This window comes from Curcuma longa, unplaced genomic scaffold, assembly GCF_044706935.1.
Source record: "Curcuma longa cultivar G26 ecotype Majalengka, Jawa Barat unplaced genomic scaffold, ITB_CL_G26_1.1 contig_16723, whole genome shotgun sequence".
Taxonomy (NCBI): domain Eukaryota; kingdom Viridiplantae; phylum Streptophyta; class Magnoliopsida; order Zingiberales; family Zingiberaceae; genus Curcuma; species Curcuma longa.
In genome coordinates this window covers 5,391-21,794 of record NW_027430427.1, presented here as the reverse complement: position 1 = coordinate 21,794, position 16,404 = coordinate 5,391, and the positions used below count along the sequence as shown (strand labels likewise).

General features: G+C 37.3%; 2 protein-coding genes and 1 pseudogene across 2 annotated transcripts; 1 reads left to right on the top strand and 2 right to left on the bottom strand.

Annotated features, from left to right (window-relative positions):
• Positions 1-5: 5 nt before the first annotated feature.
• On the bottom strand, positions 6-5,246 carry LOC141816448 (peroxisome biogenesis protein 3-1-like; the record flags this gene model as incomplete). Its single annotated transcript, XM_074704230.1, has 6 exons — positions 5,040-5,246; positions 4,782-4,943; positions 4,498-4,697; positions 4,221-4,351; positions 407-534; positions 6-99 (listed from the first exon to the last, which is right to left on the bottom strand). Coding segments are annotated over exons 1-6 (729 nt in total), but the record flags the coding sequence as incomplete, so codon positions are not given.
• Positions 5,247-7,575: 2,329 nt separating this feature from the next.
• Positions 7,576-8,845, top strand: LOC141816447 (uncharacterized; annotated as a pseudogene).
• Positions 8,846-11,636: 2,791 nt separating this feature from the next.
• Positions 11,637-16,148, bottom strand: LOC141816449 (uncharacterized). The gene is made up of 9 exons (XM_074704231.1): positions 15,853-16,148; positions 14,157-14,266; positions 13,865-13,933; positions 13,419-13,534; positions 13,278-13,332; positions 13,037-13,157; positions 12,179-12,226; positions 11,919-12,013; positions 11,637-11,831 (listed from the first exon to the last, which is right to left on the bottom strand). Exons 1-9 carry the CDS (start codon positions 15,950-15,952, stop codon positions 11,733-11,735), a joined length of 813 nt encoding a protein of 270 aa, XP_074560332.1. The 5' UTR covers positions 15,953-16,148; the 3' UTR covers positions 11,637-11,732.
• Between the last annotated feature and the right edge of the window lie 256 nt (positions 16,149-16,404).

Below are 16,404 nucleotides of genomic sequence, written 5' to 3'. Positions count from 1 at the left end.
ATCCAGTAATTTAATGAGCCAATGTTCATGAACATATCCAGAATTTGGATCATTATCTCATGCAGTTTTGCTATGCTAACAGGCTCCTTAAGCTGCTTGCTGACCATGATACACCATGACAAAAAAACACCAGCATTATTAGCTAAACTCTTTGTTTCTGAGCATTCTTAATATTCTGTGAACAAGCAAATCAGGTAATTTATCTTATACAGCTACTGCTTGTCAGGCATGAAGTCATATACTACAGCATAATACAACTATTGAAGTGCAAGATGTTGAATTGGACTGTTGATTCATATCAAGAAGCACATATTACATGGAACAACCGTTGAATCGAAACAAGCACAAAATTTAACTAGCATTTCATATGCAAATTAGTTAGGGTCAAGCAGCAATAATTACATACTCTTTGAGAACTTCGTTAGCTGCACTCTGCATGTTCATAATTAATGAATTGAGCCCATAGGTAGCTAAATAATCTGCAGTAGCAAGAAAGTCCTGTTGCCCATGACTTTTAAACGAGTCAATCTCATCCTGCCAAAATGTAAATGAAACAAAATATTCAAACCATGTACATGTTTCACAGTATTTAAACTCATTAAAAAAACTCAATGAGATGATTCCATGCATAATATTTAGCATTTTTCAAAGAAAATGTATGACTCAAATAAAGGAAATTTGATTTAACCAAAAAAACAGAGTAATTTCAGCTCTCTATTTGCAAGCTGATGTTACGTACTCAACGTTGGTTTTTTTCATATTAGATTATAATTCACAAGAAAAATAATTAATACACAAGAATGATAAGTAGAGAGGGATTCTTTTATTGGACAGGAAATTTTTTCTCTTCTCGTGGTTTTCATTTATTACGTCCTTGGGCAATAGTCGAAAGGACGCCCCTTTTTATTAGAATCGTCAAAAATGCACCCCTTTTTCATTTATTAGCCAAACAATGCCTAATCCCACCGCAACTTATTTTTATTTCTGAAAATACCCTTGTTTTCATCATTGTTGTAGCAGCTAAGAGATTCTAACTACTATAACATAAAAAAATTATTGAAATATAGTTGTAGCGGTTATGACCCTATAGCTGCTACAACTTTGTAGCAACTACGATCCTATAGCTGCTACAACATGAACACATGTAAATCTATTAAAAAAATTATAACTTGTACTTTCCTCTAATTTATACTCATTAGTTAAGCGTATTAATTAATTGTAATCCATTTGAAATTAACTAAGCAAACCTACAGCCAATTCACCTATTGATCTTTTCCATGTAGATCGACTCACATTGAATAATGAAATGGATATGTGCAATTAATTGCATATGCCCACTAATTTTTTTTCATTATCTATAAATCCCAACATATGCATGGATATATATTGAGTATTAATCAAATTATCAATATGAACTATGATCATACAATTTATTTTTATTAAGAGAAATGACAAAATGTATTATATAGTTGTAACAGCTACGAAATCGTAACTGCTACAACTGCGTAGCAATTACAACTGTAACTACTACAATTGCATAAAAAATAAGAATATTTCAAAAATAAAATAGGCTAAGGCGGAATGAGGTGTCGTTTTGATGATAAATAAAAAAGGGACGCCCTTTTGATTTTTACCCTATGTCCTTCATTTGAAAACCTTGTCCCATCCGCTTGTTAATGTGAAGCAACTTGGAAGCATCAACAACAAAGGGCAATGAAGTTCTTGTTGATATTGTGTTTGCAATATGTGATAGGATCCACTCCTTGCTTGATGGAGGTTTTCCTTTGAGTAAGGGGATTAATCGAAGTGCAGCCCATGAAGATATCCTCCTATTAGAAGAGAGGATGATCATGCAAAATATTTATCACTTGATCATGTGATGCTATGATTGTTACCTAGACCAACGGAAGTGTTATGGGTGATGTGTTGAGCAAGTGTGTTGTGATGCGGATGTTAAAAGTATCTTGTACCTACTTTAGAGGAAACTAAAAGCATAAGAGGGAGAGTTTACGCTAAAACCTAAGGAGAGTGAGGAGAGTGGGTGTGGGTAAGATAACAACTGTGTGGTCACAACCCTTAGACACCAAAAGCCCCCAATTAGGTAACTTTAGACTCTACCTTGAGTTTAGAGGGTTTAGGGGCACTTGGTAAAATGACACTAAGGGGAAATTGCTTTACCTTTTGTCACTCCTTACTCAAGTAGCTTCCTCACTATATTGGATTTGTTTTATATAGCATGCTAATTATACCATGTATAAACAAGCTTAGAGTTATCTGATGATATATGCTAGAGTTATATCATCATGAATACATAATCAAGACATTATTCTCTTACTCCTTCATGCTAGTATGTTAATTAATTGAAGATGCATGTTTAGAATAATTTAAGATAAATAGTGGGACGTGCATTGAGTGTGATACCTTCTTTAGCCAAGAGACTACTACAAAGAGACCTCTTAGGGATTTGATGTCTGGTGCCTGTGATAGTTATGGATTGCTAGCATCGAATTGGTGATCACATGTATTGTTATGAGATATTTGGGATCTGTGATGGTTAGAGATTGTTGACACTCAATTTGCAATGACATAGACTGTTGACACTCAATTTGCAATTACATATGTCATTATGAGACATCGTGGGTGTGACAGTTTGGAGACTTCTACTTGGATATCACCGGTGCCATTACAAGATATTGTGGGTTTGTGACTATTAAGCCTACCAGCTTCAGCAAGAGAACACGAAGTGTCACCCTTGTGCTAAACCCCCCCCCCCCCCCCCCCTTGGACTGTTTTGAGAACCTCACCACTTATTTTTTTTTGTTGTGAGAGTATATTTATTGAAGATTTATCTTGATCTTTACCTTTGTACTAATCAACGAAAGACAAATAGGAGTACATTCAATGCTCTCAAACATTGTTGCTATTGGAGTTGAAATTTTATTTTGGCATTATTTGTCAGTTATTCTTTGGCTTTTTCATCTTTTATAATTATGGTGCTTCTTGTATTTTACCATGTTGTTCTAAGACCTTTTTAAATAGTTGAACAAAGTTTCATAAATTTCCTTTATAATAAATTATTCTTTGTTATTATATTTGTGTTTGTGATGTTATTATACCATGTGAATGTTGAGTACAAATATGTTACAAGCATATATTTGTGTTTGTAATGCTCCCGTACCATGTGAATGTTGAGTACAAAATATGTTACAAGTATGGTCTAGTGTCTCAGTGGCACAACCTTTGGCCAACACAAGAAATGTGCAGAAGGAATTGTTAGACAATAAAGCGAACTTTCCTTACACACGGGAAGTAAGTTCACTTGGGGCATGGCATTAATAGTGATGTAACCCACAAACATAGAGTTAAATGGCAAGTGAAGATTTAGCTAATCCTAGATAGTTGGAACTCATGGCTTATTGCTATTGTTGTTGTTGTGTTATATAAATCAATGGACAAAAGAATCATAAATAGACAAAGAACAATAAACTAGTAGGAAATAGCATAATTGTTATACCTACTCATGTTCATGTAGACGTTATTGTGAATTCTTAAATTGCGCACTAAGAAGGAACTCAATAGGAAACTTTGTCAATATTAGTATTCATTATTTTATCTTTTCTATTAATTCCATGTCTATCTTAGCAATCTCATCTATGCAACATTACTTTTTGTGCATAGTTTTCTATCAGTCCAATGTTCCAATTCATGCAACATGATTATTCTAATAGAACAACAACAATAATACAAGATTTCAGAAGTTCCTCACGGTTTCAACAATCCACTCTTTCTCTTATCAATGATTTCTTCATCAATATCAGTTTTGTATTGAATAATGTGTTGAGAATATCTAAAACTCCTACAAGGATTTTACATCCATTCATCTGCTATTTCCTTTCTCAATAAAAATTGTTTCATGTACGCAATTTTAGTTCTAATTACCTTAAAACCTTTAGTTTCTAAATTTTTTTCTTCACATTTCAAGCTTAAAATTAAATCTATTACTCTCTTATCAATCAAAACAACCTCGTATGCGAATAATGTTATATGATTTGAGTTAGGCAATTTTTATAAATTATTCAATCATCAAAGATCACTAACAAAAACAATCTCATAAATGAATAGCAGCAAACGTATACAGGCTATAGTGTTCCACACATTTGAATAAGTGAATCTAATACATTATACAGGCTTCTGCAATTGTCCTCTAAGATGATACTTACCAGAGGCTGAGCACCCTCAAAGCCACGGGCAATCTCTACATACAATTGCCTTCCTAATATGTTAACTTGAACTCTGACATATAAGCAAAGCACAGTCATTGACCACAAAGCAGCTGCTGTCCTTGTGAAACCTGGAAGAAAATCAAAAAATTACCAAATAATTGCCTAGTGAAAAGAAACCATCTTTAGAGACAAGGCTTCTCAGGTTAACATAAACAAGACTGTCAACTTCTCATGATTGATCAGACACATTTTTGCAAAAAAAACTGCAGCATACTTAGAATTTTAAGCCTTTCCCATAGCTCGAGCTTCTCCTTGAGGGGAAGTGAGTTTGACTGTCCCTTCCCATGAATAAGCTTCTCGGTCAGGGGCGAGAGGTCCAAATCCTCAGACACCCTAGACCGCAGGTAGTGCATCGCATAAGGAAGAGTGGTCGTGTCAGAAATCCTCTGGATGTTCTCAAAATGCACTTGCAATCTGCGCGCCAACGATAACAAAATTAATCAACCAAGCAGAAATAGTTGAAATCCAAAATCAGAAAAAAAAAAAGGGTTAAGTTACTGATTCTTGATGAGTTCATCGACTTGTCGAGCGTCTTCAAGATGCTGCTCAAAATCCGACAATCTCCTAGTGTGATTCTCATAGAGCTTGTAGACGAGATATCCGCCACCAACAACACCGAGTGAAACCAAAATCTTCCTTCTATGCCTGCTCCAAAAACCCCTGAATCGAGTCGGCCATAAAAAACGAACCTTTAGTTCCTTATTCTCCATGACAAATCTTGAAACGCAGGAATCGGGCGAAGGAAGAAGACAAAACCTTAACGAAAGCATGGCATAGTTGAACGGCTGAAGAGAAATCTTCGAGCCAGCAGCTAAAGGGGGATCAAAGCAGAGAAGGAGAAATTGGGGGCAGGGATCAGCGAGTCGCTGTGGCAATCGAGGGGCGAAGCTGGAACCACGCCGCGGCCGCTCGAAGGGAAGAGAAGGGCGTGGATGGATCTCGATATTCCGTTTGTTCCACCGCTAGATTATTCCGTCTCACAAGTCGCTACCAACAGAGGATAAATCCCTAACCTCACGATCGTCGTTGGATTTTGGGCTTCCAATTCTCCCCCATTGGAGCCCAATCAACAGCCTTCTGACAACCAAATAACATTCTTTTTATGCATTTCAAGATCTTTATTTGATGTCAATTCCCTATAAAACTACTGTCCACGTCATTAATTTTTAAAAAGTTTAATATTTTAATGATAGATGAAAAAAATTTATATAATGAAATCGATCCTTTTTAAAATTAATTAATTTAAAAATTAAATAATTATATATATATATATAAGAAATATTTTTAAATGTCAGGAGATATTTGTAAAAGCATTAAAAATCATCGGGCAAAAAATTTTGCCCGATGATTTCTAATTATTACATTATAAAAAATAAAAATAAATAAAAATAAAATAGTAGGCTAGGGTCCATTGTAGGCTAGGATCTATTTGTATATGTTTGTATTCGTTCTAGATTTTTTATTATTTATTATTTTTAAAAAATCAATCAATCAATGGTTTAATTGAATGTAATGGTTTAATTATTTTCTTAAAAATGTTGCTATTGTTCAATTTTTAAAACGTTGTGCAATGTTTATTTTTTTTTACTATATATACATCATATTTTCATCCATCTTTCATCACAAAAAAAAATCACTGCATACCAAAAATTTAAAGAGCGATGAATAAAAATTCTAATCATTATTTTAGGAATTTGTTGGATTCTCCAAATGTCGACAAAAATTCAAGTGGAGAAAATTCTCAAGTTCGTCCTAATCTCCTCAACCCTCAATTTTCATTTCCCCCACAACACTCATATAATTTTCAACCTTTTTCATACCCACCACCATATTATCAAAATTTCCAAAGCTATCCAAAATTTTCAAGTAGCAACCATCAAGCTCCATTTTATACATATCCCCCGGAATATTGGCACAGTAGCCAATATTCTATGCAAGCTCCATCTCATATAATTAATCTGCTTCAATCACCAAGGATTCAATCAAATGAATCGAGAAGGGCTAGTGTTGATGCAAGTGACAGTGTTGAAGGGATAGAAACACCTCATGCAGTCTCTCATTCACAATTTCCTTCATTCTCAACAGAAATAGAGTTTGATAATATTATTCTCGATCAAGCAACCAAGACAGGCAACGAATCGGATGGAGATCATAGCAAGTGAACAGTGTGGACAGTAGCAGATGATAAACTCCTTGCAACAGCCTACACAATCATGAGCGAAGATACAGGTTGGTAATGGCTAGAAGAATGAGTCTTTTTGGAAATGGTGGTGACATACTACAATACCAATAGAGAGAAGGGAGCTAAAAAGAGAACTGCGGATAAAGCAAAATTACATTGGGCTTTAATGAAAAAGATCATGAATAGATATAATGAAATCTATAATAAATGGCACAATGATCGACCAAGCGGATGGAGTGATGAAGATTTGATGGTGCGGGCTCATGAAGAATACAAGAGTATTTTTAAATCTACTTTCCAATATGAACATGTGTGAAGGATTGTGAAAGATAGTCCAATATACGCTCCTTAATCTTCAAGGCGACGGGCTACAAAAAAAGCAAGGACATCAGAATCATCAAGTGCACATACTGACTCTTCTAATCCTAATACAACTATTGATGTGGATGATAGAGAAGTTCAATCTCATCCGATGGGACAGAAGGCAACAAAGAGGAAAGGCAAAGAAAGAATAGATCTAATTGATGAATTGAGTCAGGCTGTGCAACAATCAGTAGCACATTTGGAAGAGTATAATAACAGTAAGAAAGTAGACCAACTATTTCACATCAACTCCTCGTAATGGACACACGAGGTATGATAGATGAACAGCTTTAGAACCATCTAGCAATATGTGAGCAATTGAAGAAAAGATTGAATATGTAGTAGCTTTGTTTATTTTAGTAATTTAATGTGATTTGTCATATCTATGTTTTATTAACTTAATGTGGTTTGTAGTTAATATTTTCATGTCATGTGTTTTAGTATTTGTGTAATCCACTTTTCGATTATTAATATTATATATAAATTAGCTGTTATAAACTAGCCGTTAAAAATTAACTGTTGCAAACTAGTCGTTACAAATTAACTATTACAAATTAGCCGTTGCAAACTAGCCATTACAAACTAACTGTTATAAACTAGCCATGGTAAACTAACCGTTACAAGCTAGCCGTTACAAAATTGGTATAAAAATAAGAGATGAAACATTCGCAATTATCCACACCATATCTATTCTCCTCTTTCTCCCACTAAACTCTTCCTCCCACTAAACTCTTAATTTGTTCCAATATGTCTCAAGATCCTAACCTTCCTAACACGGAAAACATTCCCGAAGACACAACGAATCATTTAACATCAGATCCTGGGGAAGCATTATTCATGATGGTGGTGCACAATCAACTTAGAGTGGTTGAATTTGTGCAAAATTATTATAGGAGTACACAAAGAAGAAGGTCAATTAACAGAGAACGTGTAACTGGACACTCCCAACTTGTCAATAATTATTTCTCTGCTGAGCCGGTGTACACCGATGACATGTTCCGACGATGATTCAGAATGAGAAAAGAGTTATTTTTGCGCATAGTCACTGATTTGAAAAATCATCCCAATGGATATTTTAAATGGAGGGAAGATGCAGCGAGGAGAAAAGGTTTATCGCCGTTTCAAAAATGCACATGGGCTATTCGTCAATTGGCTTATGGAGGTTCCGCCGACCAATTGGACGAGTACCTGCGGATGGGTGAAACAACTGCCCTCGAATGCTTGTCAAACTTTTATCAATGTGTGATGCAAATATATGGAGGTGAGTATTTAAGAAAACTCAATGCAACTGACATCGCTCGTTTGCTTGAAATGCATAAACAAAGGCACGGTTTCCCTAGGATGTTAGGAAGTCTTGATTGCATGCATTGGGCCTGACAAAATTGTCCGGTTGCGTGGAGGGCATAGTGCACACGAGGCGATCATGGTTACCCAACAATTATGCTGGAGGCGGTCGCATCTGTCGATTTTGGATATGGCATGCTTTTTTGGAGTTGTCTCGTAATGATATTAATGTGCTTAATGAATCACCTATTTTTAATGACGTCTTGAAAGAAATGCACCGACGGTTAATTTTATTGTGAATGATACACAATATACAAAAGGGTACTACCTAACAGATGATATATATCCGGAATAGGTCACTTTCGTCAAGAGTTTTTCTTGCCCCCAAGATCCGAAAAGAATGAAATTTAAGGAAAGATAAGAAGCTGCAAGAAAAGATGTCGAGCGGGCATTTGGGGTGTTCCAAGCTCATTGGACAATTATAAGAGGTCCAGGGCGACATTGATTCATGGATAAATGCAAAGAAATCATATATACGTGTATTATTTTACACAACATGATTGTGGAAGACAAAGGTCATGCAATATCGAGTTGGGATCGTGAAAAACAAGATACTATCACAACGAATCAGGGTTTAACCACCGAATTTGCTGAATACATTCGAAGAAATTTTGAATTATGTGACATTTAGATGCATCATCAGTTTCATCATGATTTGGTTGAACACATCTGAGAAATATGTCACCGTGATGAGTGAAGGACTAATTTATCATCTATAAAATATTTAGTTACTTCAATTTCAAATTTATGAAACATTTGTATTTGTATGTTGTTTATTTCTTTTAAGCTTTATAGATTCTATATTGTATATTTTTCTAGTTAAATAAAATAATATTATTAAATTAATTTTATTTAATATTAAATTAAAAAATTAGAAATTATAAGTAATTTTATTTAAATATAAATTAATAAAAATATGCATAAATATTTAATTGGTGAGATATTTAATTATGATATTTGAAAGTGAGATATTTAATAGGTAGGACCCATAAATATTTGATTTGTAGTATATTTCATTATGAAAATTGAGATATTTGAGAAAAAAAATATTTGATTGATGATGTGAAAATGAGGATTATAAATATTTGAAAAAAATATTTAATATCATTGTGACACCCTTAGACTACTTTTAGTTATATTAAGATGGTGTGTGAGTTTGGCGGACTTTGGTGATATGGCGGGACTCCGAGACATTTCTTTTAAATTCCGTGAGAGAACCTCAAGACATAGGCCAAAGAGCAATGCTTGACGGACTTTGGTGATATGGCGGGACTCCGAGCTAATCTCATGAAGTCTAACATCTATATGGCGGGCGTGGATGATAGGACCAAAGCGGCCCTCCTACACATTACCGGTTTCCTTGAGGGTTCTTTTCCATTTCGATATCTTGGAGTGCCTTTGGCGGCGGCGAAGCTTCGGGTGGCTAATTATGCGCCACTACTTGATGCGGTGCGACGGAAAATAGTTGGATGGCCCAAGCACACCTTGTCTTATGCGGGGCGGCTTGAGCTAGTGCGGTCGGTCCTGCAAGGTGTGGAATGCTATTGGCTCTCCATCCTTCCGGTTCCGAGTGGGGTAGTGGACAAGCTTTACGGAATTTGCCGTTCCTTTGTTTGGTCAACAAAGCATCCTGTGGTGTCATGGGCAACATTGTGTCTACCAAAAGAGGAGGGTGGATATGGCTTGCGGGACTTACGTGCATGGAATTCGGCTTTGCTATGTCGGACTTTGTGGAACATACAACGTCGCGCTGATTCACTTTGGGTAAGATGGGTCACTCATCACTACCTTAGGACTATGGATCTTTGGAATTGGCAGGTGCGGCCTTCGGACTCTCCTTTGATGAAGAAACTTGGGCAGCTCCGAGATGCCATACTCCAGCAAGCAGCTGGGGTGCAAGGGGCAGGAGACCTGCTGGACAGCTGGTTCACGGAGGCTGATGGACTCGCTGCAGGGGTAAGATGGCACTCTACAGTTCAGCAGCAGACTGAAGCTGGACAGCGTGTGGACAGTGTGTACAACGGCTCGTGGTGTGGCACAGCAGAGCACCATGGAGCCACTGATTGGCACCAGGTGGATAGCTTACCGTGCAGGACGTGTGGTGTGGAGACTGCGCATGTGGGCAGTGGCATATCCAGGATGGACCGTGAGATGCAAGCTGAGTTGGCCAGCAGGGGTGTTGCTGCAAACGATGCTAGTGGTCTGTGGTGTGAGCGATCAGTGCTCCATGGGGCAGATGGCAATGGACGGACAGATTTAAGCAGGCAGCAGGCAGAAGCAGTTTTGCCTGGTGATGCCCTGTGGTGTGGGCCGCCAGCGCACCACGGGGCAATAGCACTGGGCGGACAGGTTCTTGTAGACAGCGTGCAGGTGCAGGATTGGCGTACAAGTTCTTCCAGCCGCGAGGGACCATGGCTCCTTGGGCAGCTGCAGTATGGCGGACAGACATCATGCCTAAACACAGATTTACCTACTGGCTAGCGGCTCATGGTCGACTGCGCACGGCGGACCGCATGCCATATGAGATGATGAAGACTTGCTCACTGTGCCATTCTGTTGAGGAATCGAATGGGCACATCTTCTTCCGCTGTCCATTCACCAGGCGGCTTTGGGACATGGTTCGTGGCTGGTTGCGCATCAGGCCGGAGATTTTTACGATGCCTCGACTCTTTCATGCTTTTAGACATGAGCTGCGTGGAAAAGGAAGGGTACGGAAGGCGCGTGATTTGGCTATTTCTTGTATGATCTTTCTTGTTTGGCAAGCTCAAAACCGTTGGCGTTTCGAAGGTCGTGAGTCCAGTATTGAGAGGATGTTCCTCAAGATACAGACACATGTCTATCGCTTTGTAGGCGTGTAGAACTTGTATTTTATTTTCATTTAGTCATACATATTTACCTTTCCAAAAAAAAAAGATGGTGTGTGAGTTAATATCTTCTTTTGACTAAATTAGACTAGTTTATATTAGATGTTAATTTTGTATTCACTTGATGAATTAATTTACAATCATATATTCCTAAAGTATTCATGTGTTATGCGTGCTTAATTGATTATGAAAATTAAATTTTTAACTATTTTTTTAATTGTGCTTTGAAGCAATTGAGGGAGGGTAGTGTTATTAAATTGTGTTTTATCCTCAAGATGTTTGCAAGTTATGAATGAAAACATCATCTAGTGTGATTGACCTATTTAACAATATAAATAAAATAATCAAGCAACAACAAAATTTTGAAGCTGCTTTATTAATTAAAGAAAAAGAGTTTACCCATAATAATATTGCACACAGTAAAAGAAAATTCAAAAATCAATTTTCATACATCATTTTTTTTCCTTTTGCAAGCCAAATAGCATCAAGTCAATGGAGTCACTTATGGTTTTTTGTTTTCTGCTGTTCGAAGTTTTATTTATTTATTTATTTTCATTCGTTCAGTTTAACCTTCTCTATCTCATGCGGTTCCATGGTTGAAACACTGGAGTGACGGAGAACGGAAAACAATACCAGCAGTGAGTAAAAGACATGGATCGAGCAAGAAACGAAGGCATAATTTACAATTCAGCAGTCTCATCCGAGAAGGTTATACGATGGCATGTCTTCTATCCTAATTACATCGTCCAACAAAAGTTCCCTCTCCAGCTGCGTTCGAGTAGACTTCAGAACCTCCTGATAACATATAAACACTTGTTCAGATTTTTTTTTTATAAAACAAATAAATACGAGATTGTAGTGAAAGAAGTAGGCATTGCTAACATTGAAGTCCATGTAGGAAGCATTTCTTTGTAGCCATTGCTTGTCCATCAACATGAAGGCTACACAGTAGAGCAAGTCGAACGCCCATTCATCCTCTGCCATGGCAAAGCATATGTTCTAAGTGGAATGAGATTTTGTAAAGTTGTGGTAGTAATTTAAGTGGCCGAAGAACCCAAGACTGCTAACTCGCACTATTGAATCCCATTTATCGACACCAAGAACAGGAAGTAAATTGGCAGAGGTTTATGCTAAAGGCTCACCAGACAGCATTTGGACAAAGACGGCTCTGACGAATGTCCTGACCTTCGCTGTAGATGTATAATCTTAAACTTGTCAGCATTCGAATCAACAATCACGCATGTGAAAATATAGTGTTGTTAAATGCATCAAAAGGACTACAATTGTGCAAAACTGTTGTGGTGATCAAATACTTCTTGACTCAAAAAAGTTAATCTGCTACTTTGCAAGGAGCAGGGCTGTGGAATACAAAAAACTTACACGGGCATAAACACTATTCGACAAAATACTTGCACAAACATTCTACCATGCTAAATATGGTTTGAGAAGTACCAAGCAAGGATCACTTCATTCTCAAAGATTTTTGCACATGCAACCCTACCAAGTATGCTAAATCATTCAGTGTGGCACTATGCAAAAGGATGTGCATTTTCCTTTTCTTTTTTGGTAATACAGCTGGTTGAGTTTCCCCGATTAATCCTAAAGGTAGACCGTCTTTCCCCTGGTTCACCTACTGGTAGATCTGAAGTACAGCTTATGCACACTCAGAAGCCAACCTCGAAATATATTTTTCTTTTCTTTTACTGAAACTGGTGTACCCCCAGTATACACCTTGGTGTTAATGAGTTCTAGTACAAAAAGTCACCATGATATCTAGATGAAAACTCTAATCCTTGGTTTGTGTGCATCAAATACATGTAATCTTCCATTTGTTTCATGAATATAATTCCAACAGAAGTGGAGATTTCCCTATCTTTTTCATTGATCTTTAGAATTAACTTTTCTGAGGTTTGTGTTTTTTCCCGACCTTTTTTTGCTTTGTCCTACTCTCATTTGCTCTTTTAATAAATAAAGATTGTTTGCTAGAGAGAAGCACTTACTAGATTGCAGATCTAGCATTTGTATGATCATGAAAGTGATATTGACACCAGCCACTGCAAAAGGATATTCCCAGGTAGACCGTTTCCCGAATTGCTTGTTTAGCAACCTTTGGAAGGAATTCTAAAGAGAATGAAAGTCAAGTTTACTTTATCTTGGAATACAATTGTTTAAGAAGAGAAATTTTGTGAATGAACTAAAGTTGAGAAAACAAAAAACATGAACAAGATAATTTGATCTTACAGAGAATGTTTTTGCAAAGAACAGCAGATTCTCCAATGAAATAAACCCAGCACCCCTACTTATCATTAATAACTGTGTGAGTTAGGATATTTCTCAGTTCGTGTAGGATGGAGAATAAAATAATTATAATGGTTGATTTACCGAAAATCAGTAGATGGATCCCTCCCTTGCCAGCCCATCTCCTTCCATTGGTCAGATACCAAACCACTGAGTTCTTTATTGGGGTATGTTGCATGCCAAAGAGCCCTGAGAGCTTCCTGGCACGGCATGCTAAGTTTCAGTAATGATAAATAGGATAGATGCAACATTTGCCATTTCACTCAATATTTCCAATTATTAGCTTTCCTTCAATAATCACTCTTCCTATTTTTCCTGGATGCTTTACTCAGTAAAGAAGTTCAGAACCCTAGTTATCAAAAAAGTGAAAATGATATCGACATCTACAAATGATGAAAAAAGCTTGGTGTTACCTTTCACTTGACTGTCCATGTTTAGCCTAGAGTATTTCATATATGCATGTATAAGAAATAATCAGATCAAAACCAGCTAGACACACTGATCAAAAGTTGATAAGTATTGCTAAATACCTGATGATCTCGTCTTGAACCATCAAAATAAACATTCACCCGATGCTTCAGTCTTTGAAGTCTTTCTTCCTGAAAACAAATATATGCACAGATATTAAACTTCCCTTGTCAAACATTCTATTAACGAAGAAGAACTAACTTAAGGTGAAGAAAAAGGAATGCCAGTTCAAAGTTCTAATGGACAGGCAATATAGAAACATTGCAAACATGAACAAAGACATAGGATTAAGACGTAAAGCCAAACCAAACCTCATATAGCAAGAGTCGAATCACATTGCGACCTATTTTTTACCTGCAAAGGTGTAAGATTCATGCAGATGCGCTCATAAGTTCCTTTGCGTTTCATACAAACACAAGATAGTCCTTTGCCGATCCATCTTGGTGAACCACATGTTTGATCATCTGTACAAAGCAAATAGGAAGTTAATCTTAGCGATACAAGCATGAAAGGTATATCATGACTAGCAAAGTGACACTAGCATAAGGGCACCTCGCTATTGTAGTTTTCGTCAAAAGATATCCTAATTTCAAAAAATAGTAAATCAGCGCCTCATCACATTTTTTATCTCAAAAATACTCTTCTTCTAGCACTATCATAGTAGCTTTGTTCAAATCTACTACAACGTGTAGCAACTTTATTCAAAACTGCTAAAAGTAATTCTGGCCAAATTGCTCTATATTGTAGCAATTTTTAATAAAGCTACTACATGTTGTATCAACTTTGAAGGCCATTATCTCTAGGATTAGTTGGGCGAAGTCAAGACACCTAGATTATTAAAAAAAAAACTTTGAACAAAGCTACCACAACAAGCTTGAAGTGAATTTAACCAAATTAGAGTGATTTTGACCAAGCTAGAGCAATTTTGACCTAGTTAACAAAAATATTTTGATATAACAATATTTCATATTTAGCGATTTTGCTTTCCGTCATAGCAATGTTGGCCAAAGTTGCTACACACAAGGATATTTTTAGCATGAAAAACGGGATGAGACACCGTTTTAATATTTTTTAAAAAGTAAAATGCCCTTTTAACTATTAAAAAAAAACAAGGAGCGGCATTTTAATTTTTAGCCAAATAGTTTCTCAGGCTATGTCACAGGGCTGGAGACTTGCAAGGACATGAAACTTACAAGAAAGACAAACTTTGGGTGGAAGTACAAGCACTTGGTGGTTGCTTGTAGTATGATGTTACATGCCTACAAATTTAGCAGGACACCAGGCTCACAGGAAGGTATCGTGCGAGACCCACATCTGTAACGTACTGCTCGTGGCATTTGCTAGTCAGTAGGGACATCGCAGTTCAATCTACTTGGGGAACGAGACGCTTATATGGGATATTTGCAGTCTTAAATTTCCGCGTGCATGCTAAAGTGGCAAGGACAAAGAGTAGCTCCAGAAATTATACTGCAAAGTGCAAAGTAGTGCAAAGTGCAAAGTGATATAGCGTAACTTTCGAGATAGGACAGACAAATGACCCTCACATGTCATGCTAAAACTCACCTTCATGCTAAAACTCAAAGGTGTCGCCATTCCGATGCTAAGCAAAAAGTAGAGACGAACAGGTCATTGTTTTTTTTTTTTCTAGACCTAACCCTTTCCAAGTTATTCAAAGTCTCCCAAAGACCAGATCTGTACCTTGAGTAACTCAAATCTTCCGATTCACCTAAAGAAGCTGATAAAAGCTCAAATATACCTATTAGAGCACACAAAATCGGCTGCAATAAAGAAGCAAACAGATCGTTGCGGACAAGCCCTAGAAAATGACCGATAGAAAACCAAGGAAGAAAAACAATGCTCCAGCGGTCACAAGGAACTTCGGCCTCCGGTTGTCCAAATCATATAATGTCCACGCAGTGCAACGGAATCAATCAGCGAGAAAGTCGACGATCAACGGAAACCTCTCGTACTCGAACAACCGGAAACGGGCTAAAGACCAAAAAAGTAACTTTTCTGAAGCAAAAGAAGAGGAAGGACGAGGATGGCCTACCGGCATTGGCGGCGGAAGCGCTGTGAGCGCACTTGAAGATGGAGGGCGGAGGCAGCGATCCGACAGCCATGCAACTTCCGTGGCTCCTCTCGACGCTCATGTCTCCCTCCTGCTACCTCCTCGGGAGTAACTTGGTGCGGACAGATGGAGGAGAAGAGGATCAAATGGGATTTGGGAGTGGAGCGAGAGCGGTGGAAGACGGAAGAAAGTAAATAGTTAAAGAAAAAACGAGTTGCAGACGGAAGCGAAGGCTGCCTCTGCGCCTGTCCGCGTCGGAGATTGGATTCGTCGTTTTGTCGTCGGCTCTCCCCGACACGACGAAACCCCTCACTGAAATAAATAAATAAAGTAGACAGACAGAAAATATTTATAAAAAAACGCCCTATTTTATCGAATTTTCTTTTTCAAAAATTATAACTAACACCAAATAGGAAGTAAGTGATGTTTTGTGCAAAACAACGTTAAGATGGAGCGTGAAGGGTGTTTTAGGAAGAAAATATAAATGTGATAATATTTTTGAAAAAAAAAAAAACAAATGCCGAAAGGTGCATT

Coding starts and splice junctions, on each gene's coding strand:
- LOC141816449 (XM_074704231.1), bottom strand. CDS start 15,952: ATGAGCGTCGAGAGGAGCCACGGAAGTTGCATGGCTGTCGGATCGCTG. Junction 12,227..13,036: donor AATGCTAGATCTGCAATCTA/GTAAGTGCTTCT, acceptor ATACATCTACAG/CGAAGGTCAGGACATTCGTC. Junction 12,014..12,178: donor CTTTGTCCAAATGCTGTCTG/GTGAGCCTTTAG, acceptor TTGCCATGGCAG/AGGATGAATGGGCGTTCGAC.